This window comes from Aethalodelphis obliquidens, unplaced genomic scaffold (genome assembly GCF_003676395.1).
Source record: "Aethalodelphis obliquidens isolate GAN/ISIS:26980383/991018 unplaced genomic scaffold, ASM367639v1 scaffold26, whole genome shotgun sequence".
In the NCBI taxonomy this organism is placed as follows: domain Eukaryota; kingdom Metazoa; phylum Chordata; class Mammalia; order Artiodactyla; family Delphinidae; genus Aethalodelphis; species Aethalodelphis obliquidens.
In genome coordinates, this window is record NW_020837970.1 from 3064198 (window position 1) to 3078496 (window position 14299).

General features: G+C 39.1%; 1 protein-coding gene across 2 annotated transcripts in view; it reads right to left on the minus strand.

Moving 5' to 3' along the window:
- Positions 1-13746, minus strand: part of DNAAF4 (dynein axonemal assembly factor 4) — a 75599-nt gene extending 61853 nt beyond the window's left edge. Inside the window, exons 1-3 of one of the 2 annotated variants that reach the window (XM_027123079.1) lie at positions 12216-13742; positions 11675-11822; positions 4267-4400 (exon numbers count right to left, since the gene is read on the minus strand). In XM_027123079.1, the coding sequence (XP_026978880.1) occupies positions 4267-4400; positions 11675-11822; positions 12216-12338 (405 nt within the window). In that variant the 5' untranslated portion in view covers positions 12339-13742. Of the gene's footprint in view, positions 1-4266; positions 4401-11674; positions 11823-12215 lie in introns of both variants that reach the window. The other variant, XM_027123080.1, reaches the window with a different exon arrangement.
- Positions 13747-14299: the final 553 nt, after the last annotated feature.

Here is a 14299-nt window from a genome sequence, read left to right on the forward strand (position 1 = left end):
AATGGGGTCCCCTAAAGTAGAAAATAAAACAAAATAAAACCAAAAAATTCAAAATAGAAGAAGGCAACCTACAAAACAAAAGAATGAAGAAAACAGGAAAAGTAGGCAACAGCAGTCCAAAATAAAGAGGGGGAAAAAAGCATGTTTCAGATTGGTCTGCCATGAATATTCCAACCTGTCATTAATCACTCCTACCCCACCTCAATTCTTCACGGTCTGGGTAGATGACCTTGCTACCTTCACCAAGGAAACAAAGGGTTACTTTAACTATCTGTGTCTCTAAGAATTTTCCAAATGCTTAGTTATTCTTTACTCCTACCCTTTAGGGTCAAAAGATAAAATATCCCCTATTACCTAAGATTTAATTTTTTCACCTGTTCCAACCTTCATCCCACCACACACAAAAAAACTGCTTCATCATCAATCCTCTCTCTTAGTTGTATTATCAATCTCTCACTCTTTACTGGCTTCTTTCTTCAACATATAAATATGTTCAAAATCCTTTCGTCTTAAGAATACAAAAGCTCTGCCTCCACCCTGCAACCTCTCAAACTCACTCCCCAGAATGAGCTTTCCAAAACACAAACCCAATTACTTTGGGATTCTTGCTGAAAATTCCTAAAGAGTTCCCTTCAGGAGATTTTTCTAAATATCAAGGTTTTATTTCTGATCAACAAATGTTCCTTGTTGTGCCAAACTCTGTCAGGCACTTATCCAAACTAACTGTAACGTCATTTTCCCATTTATCCCCAGGTAACTGTGGCTTATTCTCCAGTATTCAGCACAAACAACATTGCTTCATATTTCCTGACCAGCCTCTCAGACTGAGACACCAACCTTTTGCCAGTGTTTTCTCTTTATCTGCCCATGACTTCTTATGCATACTATGGTGTAGTCTTCGTTTGTTCTTGTCTGTCACCCTCTCTATACTATGAGTAAACAGAAAGTGAAGACTGATTTGTTCAGCTCTGTCTCAGTACCTTGCACAGTATTCAATAAATGTCTGCTAAATGAATGATAGATCAGCAGCAAAGATAATGAGAAGTGGATGCAGCAAACCAAGTTTGAAGCAACAGACTTGAAGTAAAGATTTATTTGAACATGTGTAAAAGTGATTACCATTTGAAATATCATTCTACAATACCTAAAGCAATTGTTTTATGGGGCTTGAAAGGGAGCCAACAGAATAGACAGCCTGTCTCCTGCTGGCCCCTGCTTATGTGAAGATGTGGATCATCTCCCTATCAGCCTAAGGATGAAGCAGACACAAAGAAAAAGCAGTGCTAAGGATGCTGCAGAGAGATGGAGTCAGAGCTTGGATTTACTGCTCTATCGCGGAACTTTTCCTGCTGGATCAATCAAATTATCTTTATTGTTTAAATCCTAACATTTTCAATTCCAACTAAGTTGTAAAATGACCACAAGTTCCTCCCATAACTATATGCATGCCCCTTTGCGATGTGACTTAATCTTTCTTTCCTAGAAAAGGTGCAGTCTATTTCTCTAACCCTTAATCTGGGCTTGGATATATGGGACATTTGGCTAATGGGACATTGGCAAATGTGACACAGCAGAGCCTTTAAAAGGGCTTGTGCATTAGGGCTTTCCCACTTCAGAGGTTTTAAAAGCACTTCTGCATTAGGGCTTTCCCATTCTTGCCACCAGGAACACTAACTATGAAGTAAAGAAGCCTGTGCTAGCCTCTTGGAGAATGACATACCACATGGAGAGGGGCTCAGCTTTCCCTGGCAAGGCTCTAAACATGTGAGTGAGGCCATCCTAGAACTTCCAGCCACAATCAAGCCAACCTCAGACCACAGGAACAGCCTGACCAACATATAGAATCGTGAGAAAATAAATGTTTTAAGCTACTAAATTCTGGATAGTTTTTATACAGTGTTATTGACTAGATGTTTGTGTTCCCCCAGATATGCTGAAGCTTTAACTCCCATTTGGAAATGGGCTGCTGAGGAGTAATTAAGGTTAAATGAGGTCATAAGCGTGGGGCCCTGATACAATAGGATTAGTTTCTTAATAAGAAGAGACACCAGAGATTTTTTTTCTCTCTCTCAGCTATCTGCAAGCCAGAGACCAACCCCAATGGACCTTGATCTGAGACTTCTAGGCTCTAGACCTGTGAGAAAATAAATGTGTGTTGTTCAAGTCATCCACTCTTTGGTATTTTGTTACGGTAGCCCAAGCAGACTTATACTATACAGCATAGCAAACTGACACAGTGAGTCTTAGCACTAGCCCTGCTAATTATTTTTAAAAGGTTACTATTAGGGCTTCCCTGGTGGTGCAGTGGTTAAGAATCCACCCGCCAATGTAGGGGACACAGGTTCGAGCCCTGGTCCAGAAAGATCCCACATGCCGCAGAGCAACTAAGCCCATGAGCCACAACTATTGAGCCTGTGCTCTAGAGCCCATGAGCCACAACTACTGAGCCCATGCACCTGGAACCTGTGCTCCGCAACAAGAGAAGCCACCACAGTGAGAAGCCCGCACACTGCAACAAAGGGTAGCCCCCACTCGCTGCAACTAGGGAGAAGCCCACGCACAGCAACGAAGACCCAACACAGCCAAAAATAAATAAATTAATTAATTTTTAAAAGAAAAGGTTACTACTTAAAAAACCCCATTATTTTATGGTATATGTAATTCAAGTTTTAAGCTAATTTATGGTTTAAGCTAATAAGGAGTTGCCTTTTGTCATCGTATCTCTTCATTTGCTCTTAATGGAACATCAAAGTTCTTTTTTGCTCTTTTCTGAATGGTGTCTAATATTGGACAGAGTAAAAATAGCTACATCTGTCTACCAGAATAGAACTATACTATGGTTACAGGGTACTCGAACAATATATTCACATTAATTCATTCAACTGTTTGAGCACCTACTATTTACTTGGCAACTGCTATGATAAGGATGAAAGAAAATGTAGTCTCAACTCTCAACACTCCTCAGGGAAAGAGACAGACAAAATGAATAGTTGGTAGTATAGGGTATAGACTTTCATAGGTTCTATCACTTCAATGTGATCTATAGCTTCATTCTTTATACACTAATGCCCCTAAAGCACCTTTCCAATACTACCAAAGTCAGGCTTTCATATGTCAGTAGACGAATAACTTCAAGGTATAGCATTGTGGTACTGCCTGCCAATCAATTGTTCAGCTTTGTTATGTTTACCAATGCAGCAGTGTGTGTGCCATTGTTTAACTATTTTATTAGTTCAGTAAATACTTATTTGTTGCCACAAATTTTATAGTATTTTGCTTAAAGTTTGATAGTATTGATAACATGATCAAGAAAAGGTGTAACTCATCAAGTATACAGAAAGCAGGAATCTTTGGACGGATGACCACGTGTTCGATTATTAAGTAAAAAAAAAAGTATATTAACCATTGGTGACATTTAAAAGTCAAGTAAAAATGATAAAAGAAGCAGAGAAATCTTTGGAATTATGAACTGTTGATTATAAAAACAATACTAGTGATCCAAATGCAAAAGAACAGTCATGAGTCCATAGGACTCTTGATGACATAATGCTTATTATAGATTCCTTAATCATTTCAAAATGTCAAAAATGAGAATTTGAGATGGGAAATTATTTGTAAAAATTAGTCAGAATAGGTAAACCTATAGAGATAGAAAGTAGATTGTCGGTTGTCTAGGGCTAGGGGTTCAGAGGAATGGGGAGTGACTGCTAATGGGTGCAGGGTTTCTTTTTGGGGTGATGAAAATGTTCTAAAATTGATTGTGGTGATGGTTTTACAACTCTAAATATACTAAAAACGATTGAATTGTAAGCCTGTAATGGGTGAACTGTATGGTATGTGAATTATATCTCAAAAAATATATTGCTGATTAAAGATTTAACTTGAAAGGCTCAACAGTTAAAAGATATTAATTGGTCAATATTTAGTGTTAAATCTATGCTTTTCTTGTTTTAAATAATCATGTCCAATAATTCCAAGATTAAAAAAGAAGTAAAACATTTACAGCATAAAACCTTGTAACTGTTTTATTCCCTTGGAAATAGAGCATTTTCCCTCAAACAAGTAAACCTATTGTTCAACCTTATACTCTCAACTTTCATACAGATTTTCAGAAATACACATCAATAGTAGATAGCCTACATAACACAGCAAGGCCTGTTACCAAAGTATGAACAAAATGGTGAGGAAATACAGTGGTTGCAACAAATTATCATTGCAATTACTACATCTTTAACTAAAGGACTTTCCTATGAATCTTCAACTTACCTTCATCATGACATTTAGTGTATATTTTTGATCTTCCCGCCTTGCCGAAGCTTTTGCTTCCATAGCTTCTTTTGCACTTTCTTGTGCTTGTAGGATAGATTTCTCCCTTATTCTTTGCATCATCTCTTTGTCAACTAAAACATAAGGAATATCAATAAATTAGGATCATGATGAATTTGTTTTACTCAGGAGAAACTGCTTACATACTGATCTGGGATAAGATGTTTTTGGACCCAACCTCACATGGAGAAGTGAAAACATATCCCAATATTAAACTGGTCAAGAAGCTAATACTAAAAGGTAAGCAAGTAACTGTAATAGTAATGAATTAGTAAAGAATGCATGCCTTGGGACTTCCCTGGTGGCGCAGTGGTTAATCCGCCTGCCAATGCAGGGGACATGTGTGTGAGCCCTGGTCTGGGAAGATCCCACATGCCGGGGAGCAGCTAAGCCCGTGCACCACAACTACTGAGCCTGTGCTCTAGAGCCTAAGAGCCAGAACTACTGAGCCCATGTGCCACAACTACTGAAGCCCGCACCTAGAGCGCGTGCTCCAAGAGCAACAAGAGAAGCCACCGCAATGAGAAGCCTGTGCACAACAACAAAGAGCAGTCCCCGCTCCCCACAACTAGAGAAAGCCCACGTACAGTGACGAAGACCCAATGCAGCCAAAAATAAATACACAAATAAAATTTAGAAAAAGAATGCATGCCTTTGTGCACTGAGAGAGATAGACAAACAGAGTGAGAGAGAGAGAGAGAGACACACACACACAGAGAGGGAGGATATGAATAAGAGAGAAGAGGAACAATGGAGAGGGGAAATAACAGAGGGAATGAGGATGGAGAGAGGGGAGGGAGAGGAGGAGAGGGTCACAAGAGGGAGAGAGAGGACTGTGGAATGAGGGGGAGAGGGAAAGGGAGCCGGAGGGGACAAGATGGGAGGAAAGAGAACACATTTATTCTCCTCTCTCTCTGTTGAGAAACTAGAGCTATTTGCTCATAAACCTGATCACAATAAATCATCTCTGGGGGGTCTCCTAGAAGAGAAGTTGGGTTGAGACCATCTGATATAATCAATCACCTTCAAAAATACAAATGGTGATTTATAGTGATACATATGAAGAGTACAGAGCCAGCCTTAGTAAAAATTACAAAGTAACATGACATGTTACATACAGACTTTACCATTCACAATTATTTTTTATTCAGTCACTCAGTATTTTAGAAACTGCAGGCTGTGATCCATTAGGGGGTAAATTATCTTAGGGGAAGAAGGATAAGGAAGGGATCTAGACTTTGAAGAAGAAAAAAACAGGAGGGGAGAGGAAACTTGGTAGGAGAGTGTGAAGTAGGGGAGTGATAAGAAGGGCAGGAGTGTGATACCAAAACCAGAAAAGGATGTCACAAAAAAAGAAAACTACAGGCCAATATCACTGATGAACATAGATGTAAAAATCCTCAACAAAATACTAGCAAAGAGAATCCAACAGCACATTAAAAGGATCATACACCATGATCAAGTGGGGTTTATTCCAAGAATGCAAGGATTCTTCAAAATACACAAATCAATCAATGTGATACACCATATTAACAAACTGAAGGAGAAAAACCATATGATCATCTCAATCGATGCAGAGAAAGCTTTCGACAAAATTCAACACCCATTTATGATAAAAACCCTCCAGAAAGTAGGCATACAGGGAACTTTCCTCAACATAATAAAGGCCATATATGACAAACCCACAGCCAACATCATCCTCAATGGTGAAAAACTGAAAGTATTTCCACTAAGATAAGGAACAAGACAAGGTTGCCCACTCTCACCACTATTATTCAACATAGTTTTGGAAGTTTTAGCCACAGCAATCAGAGAAGAAAAAGAAATAAAAGGAATCCAAACTGGAAAAGAAGAAGTAGCACTGTCACTGTTTGCAGATGACATGATACTATAAATAGAGAATCCTAAAGATGCTACCAGAAAACTACTAGAGCTAATCAATGAATTTGGTAAAGTAGCAGGAAACAAAATAAATGCACAGAAATCTATGGCATTCCTATACACTAATGATGAAAAATCTGAAAGTGAAATCAAGAAAACACTCCCATTTACCATTGCAACAAAAAGAATAAAATACATAGGAATAAACCTACCTAAGGAGACAAAAGACCTGCATGCAGAAAATTATAAGACACTGACGAAAGAAATTAAAGATGATACAAATAGATGGAGAGATATACCATGTTCTTGGATTGGAAGAATCAACATTGGGAAAATGACTCTACTACCCAAAGCAATCTACACATTCAATGAAAACCCTATCAAACTACCACTGGCATTTTTCACAGAACTAGAACCAAAAATTTCACAATTTGTATGGAAACACAAAAGATGCCTAATAGCGAAAGCAATCTTGAGAACGAAAAATGGAGCTGGAGGAATCAGGTTCCCTGACTTCAGACTATACTACAAAGCTACAGTAATCAAGACAGTATGGTACTGGCAAAAAAAACAGAAATATAGATCAGTGGAACAGGATAGAAAGCCCAGAGATAAACCCACGCACATATGGTCACCTTATCTTTGATAAAGGAGGCAAGAATATACAGTGGAGAAAAGGCAGCCTCTTCAATAAGTGGTGCTGGGAAAACTGGACAGGTACATGTAAAAGTATGAAATTAGAACACTCCCTAACACCTAAACACAAAAATAAACTCAAAACGGATTAAAGACCTAAATATAAGGCCAGACACTATCAAACTCTTAGAGGAAAACATAGGCAGAACACTCTATGACATAAATCACAGCAAGATCCTTTTTGACCCACCTCCTAGAGAAACGGAAATAAAAACAAAAATAAACAAATGGGACCTAAAGAAACTTAAAAGCTTTTGCACAGCAAAGGAAACCATAAACAAGACCAAAAGACAACCCTCAGAATGGGAGAAAATATTTGCAAATGAAGCAACTGACAAAGGATTAATCTCCAAAATTTACAAGCAGGTCATGCAGCTCAATATCAAAAAAATAAATAACCCAATCCAAAAATGTGCAGAAGACGTAAATAGACATTTCTCCAAAGAAGACATACAGATTGCCAACGAACACATGAAAGAATGCTCAACATCATTAATCATTAGAGAAATGCAAATCAAAACTACAATGAGGTAGCCCCTCACACTGGTCAGAATGGCCATCATCAAAAACTCTATAAACAATAAATGCTGGAGAGGGTGTGGAGAAAAGGGAACACTCTTGCACTGTTGGTGGGAATGCAAATTGATACAGCCACTATGGAGAACAGTATGGAGGTTCCTTAAAAAACTACAAATAGAACTACCATATGACCCAGCAATCCCACTACTGGGCATATACCCTGAGAAAACCTTAATTCAAAAAGAGACATGTACCAATTTGTTATGAGGTGGATAGACCTAGAGTCTGTCATACAGAATGAAGTAAGTCAGAAAGAGAAAGATAAATACTGTATGCTAACACATATATATGGAATTTAAGAAAAAAAATGTCATGAAGAACCTAGGGGTAAGACAGGAATAAAGACACAGACCTACTGGAGAACGGACTTGAGGATATGGGGAGGGGGAAGGGTGAGCTGTGACAAAGCGAGAGAGAGGTATGGACATATATACACTAACAAACGTAAGGTAGATAGCTAGTGGGAAGCAGCCACATAGCACAGGGATATCAGCTCGGTGCTTTGTGACCGCCTGGAGGGGTGGGATAGGGAGGGTGGGAGGGAGGGAGATGCAAGAGGGAAGAGATATGGGAACATATGTATAACTGATTCACTTTGTTATAAAGTAGAAACTAACACACCATTGTAAAGCAATTATACCCCAATAAAGATGTTAAAAAAAAAAAGACATGTAGCAAAATGTTCACTGCAGCTCTATTTACAGTAGCCAGGACATGGAAGCAACCTAAGTGTTCATCAACAGATGGATGGATAAAGATGTGGCACATATATACAATGGAATATTACTCAGCCATAAAAAGAAACGAAATTGAGTTATTTGTAGTGAGGTGGATGGACCCAGACTCTGTCATACAGAGTGAAGCAAGTCAGAAAGAGAAAAACAAATACCATATGCTAACACATATATATGGAATCTAAGAAAAAAAAAAAGGTCATGAAGAACCTAGGGGCAAGATGGGAATAAAGACACAGACCTACTAGGGAATGGACTTGAGGATATGGGGAGGGGGAAGGGTAAGCTGTGACAAAGTGAGATAGTGGCATGGACATATATACGCTACCACACGTAAAATAGATAGCTAGTGGGAAGCAGCCGCATAGCACAGGGAGATCAGCTCGGTGCTTTGTTACCACCTAGAGGGGTGGGATAGAGAGGGTGGGAGGGAGGGAGACGCAAGAGGGAAGAGATATGGGAACATATGTATGTGTATAACTGATTCACTTTGTTATACAGCAAAAACTAACACACCATTGTAAAGCAATTATACTCCAATAAAGATGTTAAAAAATATATATATATATTCACTGTTTCTGATTAAAAAAAAAAAGAATGGCAGAAGTGGAGGGATGACTAGTAAAGTTTTATACACACCTTCATAGCGTTTTAAAATATATGAAAAAATACACAAAGAAAACTAGTTATATTAAAACACAAAATATTAAAAAATAAATTTGTGATATACAAGTATGTGCTTCTTTATTAATGCATTAAATAATACATAGCAAAATGTCTAATAAATACTATAATTTCAAAGTAGTGTATATAAAAGATAGAGGTACCTGTGATATGAACATATTTGTGATTTTTATTGACACTACTGTTGTTTGTCATCTACATTCATAGTTGAAGGGAATATTAATTTCAGTTAAAAATAAGTAAAGAGTATGGAATTTTTACCCATCCAAGATCTTGGCTGGGAATTAGGACTGAAATCACTTCAGAAGTCTCTCCCCAAACCACCTGTTTAGTAACAGAGTGGCAGTTGGACCAGTTTCAGGGGCAGAAGTAATTAAAAGAAAATCAAGTTTCCAAGTGAAATGCTCCATATCTAAAAGAAACGAAAAATGGATCAAGAAGGAACTTCAGAAAAAAATGGAGCAAGTATGTTTTGAATAATCAGGGAGGCAGACTTGGAGTATAGACTGGAGCTCCACAATACTGCATGTGAAAAACAGATTGTTAAACAATTTCACTGAATTGCATCTGAAACTGAGTTTGACTTCTAAAAGAATCTCAAACCTGGTTTCTGAAGTAAAATCGATGTTCATTACTTGTTATATAAGTCAGTTTTAAGACTGTTTTGATTAGTCTAACTGGCAAATTACGGTCAAACCCAACCTGCTCCCTGATTTCTTTCAGCACATAAGCTAAGAATAATTTTTACAGTTTTAAATAGTTGAAAAAAATCAAAAGAATAGTAATACTTTATGACATATACAAATTAGAATAAATTGAAATTTCAGCATCAATAAATACATATTGTCTATGGCTGCTTTTGTTCTGCAATAACAGAGCTGAGTAATTGTGACACAGACTACATAGGTCACAAAATCCAAAATATTATCTGGTCCTTTACAGAAAAAGTTTGCCAACCCTAGTTTAAATGGTCAAAATTTGGAATAGCTGACCATATAACCATGAAAGAGAAGACTCAAGCACCTGTGCAATGAAAGCAGATATCTAAATTAGAGAGGAAGGTTATGATTAGAAAATTCCCTTCCCACTCCTGAATAAAGTGGCCAACAAGTTTAAGAAGGGAATTTGACATAGAAGAAAGTGTTTCATGTCAGAAACAGGGGAAAGTAACAGGTTTATGGATATGACTTTTCTTTATAGCCTAAAAAGTTGGTGGACAAAACGTTACCTGGGGAAATCAAGACACACACACACACACACACACACACACTTAAGTCAGTGGTTCACAAACCTGGCCAGGCATCATAATCACCTGGGGAGTTCTCAACCCCCAATCTGTTTATTTTAAAAGAAGCCATTTGATGGTTCTGGTCCCATCTAACTTCAAAATTAATATTATCAACAACAGCTGAAATAAATCAAAGTATTTACATTTAATCTTAGGTACGAAGTCAGAACACCCTGGGTGTGTTTCACGACATATTCCCAGGCCCTATCTCAGACTTGAATCAAAAAGGAAGGCAGGGGTAGGAGAGCAGGTATCTGGTTTTTAAAAACTCCTCAGTTATTCTGGGGCTCAATAAAGAACTAAAGTAAGCTGGCTATGGTAACCTACCTTAACCAGTATTTTCTGAGCTGAATACCACATTTTAGAGAAAAATTCCACCTGGTCCTAGGGATTAAAAAATTAAATTCCACAGCAAGATACCAAGAAAACATTAACATAAAGAATGGCTGCCATTTCCCCATTTCTCAATAGTCCTAACTCAAGACTTAACGCCAAAGACCTAAGAGAAATTTCAGGCAGTAGATAGAAAACACAAGAAAACATGACAACTAGATCAGGGAGGAAGATAACAGAGCTAAAGCAGTATAGGGCAATTACTGACCCACAAAGCTGATCTTGGCAGAAGAATACTGATTAAGAGTACAGAGAATGGGGGATCTCAACTTGGACTGTACATTATAATTCCCAAAAAGCGTTTTAAAAACTACCAGTACCTAGGTCTAAGTCTCACTCCCAGAAACTGATTTGATTGGTCTAGGGTGAGATTCAGACATCTGTATTCTGTAAAAGTTCCGTAGCTGAAACACTGCTCTAGAGTCAAACTGCTAAGACTCCACTTTTTTTGTGTGTGTGTGGTATGCTGGCCTCTCACTGTTGTGGCCTCTCCCATTGCGGAGCACAGGCTCTGGACGCGCAGGCTCAGCGGCCATGGCTCACGGGCCTAGCCACTCCGCAGCATGTGGGATCTTCCCGGACCAGGGCATAAACCCGTGTCCCCTGCATCAGCAGGCGGACTCTCAACCACTGCGCCACCAGAGAAGCCCTAAGACTCCACTTCTTGTCTGTCACTTACTAGTTGTGTGACCTTTGGCAATTACTCAACCCTTCTGTGTCTCAGTAGCCTCACCTTAAAAAAAGAGGGGGGGTACCTAAGTGATAGATTGTTGTGAGGATTAACAGATGAACTAATGCCTAATACAAAATGAGTGCTAAATAAAGGCCATATTGGGAGGCCTTATCCCCTGAAGATAGGAGCCCACATCCTTTAAAAGTTAGTATTAACGGACTCTAATTTTTGAGTAATTCGATTACTCAGGAATTAGGTGATTTATTTTAAGAGGCAGCTGAAGCACTAACTCTTTTAAATCATGCTATGTGTCTATTTCGTTTTCCTAGAATAGCAACATAAATTTCAAAAGGGAAAATTTTAAATGGTATAAAGTATAAAAAGCACAACCAGCTGAACGTCTTTTAGTAAAGAACTTACCACTTGACAGAGAAAGGGTCTCCCACATGGCCGCTTCTTTTTTGTGTAAAGTGAAAACAATAGTGTCATTTCCAATCTTGGCTTTGCTGCTCTCATCGTCTATGGGAGCATAGAGAAACACCTCAAATAAAAATGGAGGACAGTTCACCTATTCAAAAGGGGGAAAACGGAAGTCCATTTAGTTACACAAATGAAAGACACACCCGTTAAGAAATGTGATAAGAAAGAAGTCTAAATCATTTTCTTAAATTCCTTCTATAAATATATTCCAGGTCACGATAAAAGCACGGCATATGAGGAAATCCTGGATAAAATAATCTCTGACCTGGTGACATCTGTCTACAGACGAGGTGTCACCTGTATGGGATTCGTATTTTGTTTTGTTTGTTTTGCTTTGTTTTATTTTTAATAGGACTAAAATTTTAGGATGCTTATCTGCAAGGACGCGCCTGTTGCAGGTCCACAGCCGCGCCCTTGCAGCCGCTTCGGACCACACCCCCGGCTCCCCCACCCTGCCGGCAGGCACGACTCGCTTTCCTACCTTCAGATAGTTTTCCGTGCAGAACACGTCCGCGTCCCTGACGCTGACGCCTCTGAGGGGCACAGAGATGAAGACCGCAGTCCTCGTCTGCTCCCAGCTGTAGTCGCTAACCTGCAGGGGCATCCCGGGAGGCGTCCGGAGAGGCTGGGGAGGACGCGCGCCCGCTCGGTTGCTAGGGAAGCCGGGGTTACCACAGGCCAGCCCTTCCGGGTCAGGCCGGGCCGCGGCACCACCCTCCCCCGTTCCCAGCGTGCCCCGGGCGCGCCACTGCGGTCGACCTGCGGACTGCCGTCACCACTGCCTGGGCGCCCCTAGCGGGAGCGTTACCGTTACCTAAGGTCTTATCTCTCACCCGCAGTCCAAGCGAATCTGGGAAGTAGAAGACCCACTTCCGCTTAAGCAAGAAAAGAGCTTCACGCTTGAAAATGCATAAAAGGATGTGGGAAAGCGTAACCCGCGAGAAGCAGGTGCGACGTTCACGCGCCATTGCAGCCCTTGCCTTTTGTTTGTTCTGACGGGGGCTGTAGAAATTAGCACCATTTGGTGTTCCTGTTTTGGAAATTTCCAGTTCATACTGACCTTCTGGCCTAGGAGCTTGCCTGTACTGTTGTCCTTAAAATCCTATCAACCGTAAGCCCGTCACAAGCATGTAGGTAGGGTTCTTTCCTTGGTTTGAGAACTGGGGAGAAACGACCGTATGACTCACCTGGCGAATGCTTGGCTGCAACTCAACTGTAGGATAAGTTGAATTGACACGGATATGTTTTACCGTTGTTTAAGGAGATTTGTAACTTTAGCGCTGAGAGGAAACTTAAAGATCATGTAGTATTCCCACATGCAGTATTTAAGGAATCTGAGATCCATATACCCAACCCCATTGCCACATGGATTAGCGGCTGAACTGTGATTAAGATCCTGACCCCCTAACTCCCATTCCAATGTTCTTTCCTTGGGATGCTTTCTGGAGACACAGTTTATAAATTACTGGAATTTGATGTTAAAAAAAAAAAAGGACATGAAAATTAAGCATCTACAAACTATTTGCCACTTAGGAATGGGGATTTTTAACATTTTACTTTTGGAAGTCATTAATACAAATTTAAAAGCTCCTGAAAAAGTCCTTGAGGAAAGCTAAGGAGCAGCAGACTTGGGAGGAAAAAAAATCATCTTTTACCCCCCAAACAGAGCACCCCTCACTATCTTACCTAATTTTGTCAGCTGTTCATCATCTCAAGGATCGGTAACTTTGAATACTGGGGCCATGTTAGACTTCTTTTCCCTTGTCCTCCTAATCGGAGAAAACTAACAATCCTATAGATTCTTTTTTATGTTGCTTTGGGCATTTCTCCCCCTTGTGTTCAATTCCTTTTACCATTTTGTTTCAAACTCTCCTGTGTCTTCAAAAGACAGAGTTTATGCATTCCTATTATATAAAATGTTAAAGTGTAGATTCTGCCACTATATAAAAACACAAGTGATATATGTATAGAAAATAAAAAGGATACTTTGTTCTGTTTGGGATTTTCAGGAAAATTCGTTAGCAATCACTTTGTTAAGCACATACAAACCTCTGTAGTGAAATTGTTCCCCTGACTACCAGTCTTATGAAACTTTTTACACTCTGAGTGAGTTATGTCTTTTTAAAAAAAAAACTTGATCAGTTTTATTGCTGAATCATTACATCAGCTGATACCAATTTAAAACACCATTAATCTTTATACATTGTTTCAAGACAGGTACTTATCTAAAAAGTGTTTAACAAGCCTTGAAACTAATTCAGTCTTAAAAGTCTTAATCTGTGTTTCCTATTAGATTTAAAAAACAAAAAATCTTAATCTAACTGGAGTGTAGATGGAAATTTGATATATGGCAAAAGTGACTGTGCACATAAGTGGGGAAAAGCAAAGAAAGGAATGACTATTGAATACATTGGGTGCTAGGAGAAATGGTCACCATATGGGAAAAAATGGGATTGGCTCTCTACATGCATATGGTGTCACACACAAAAATGAATTTCAGATGAACTAAAGACATACAAGCTTAAAACATATATGTATTTTATATATACACATACACAAATACGT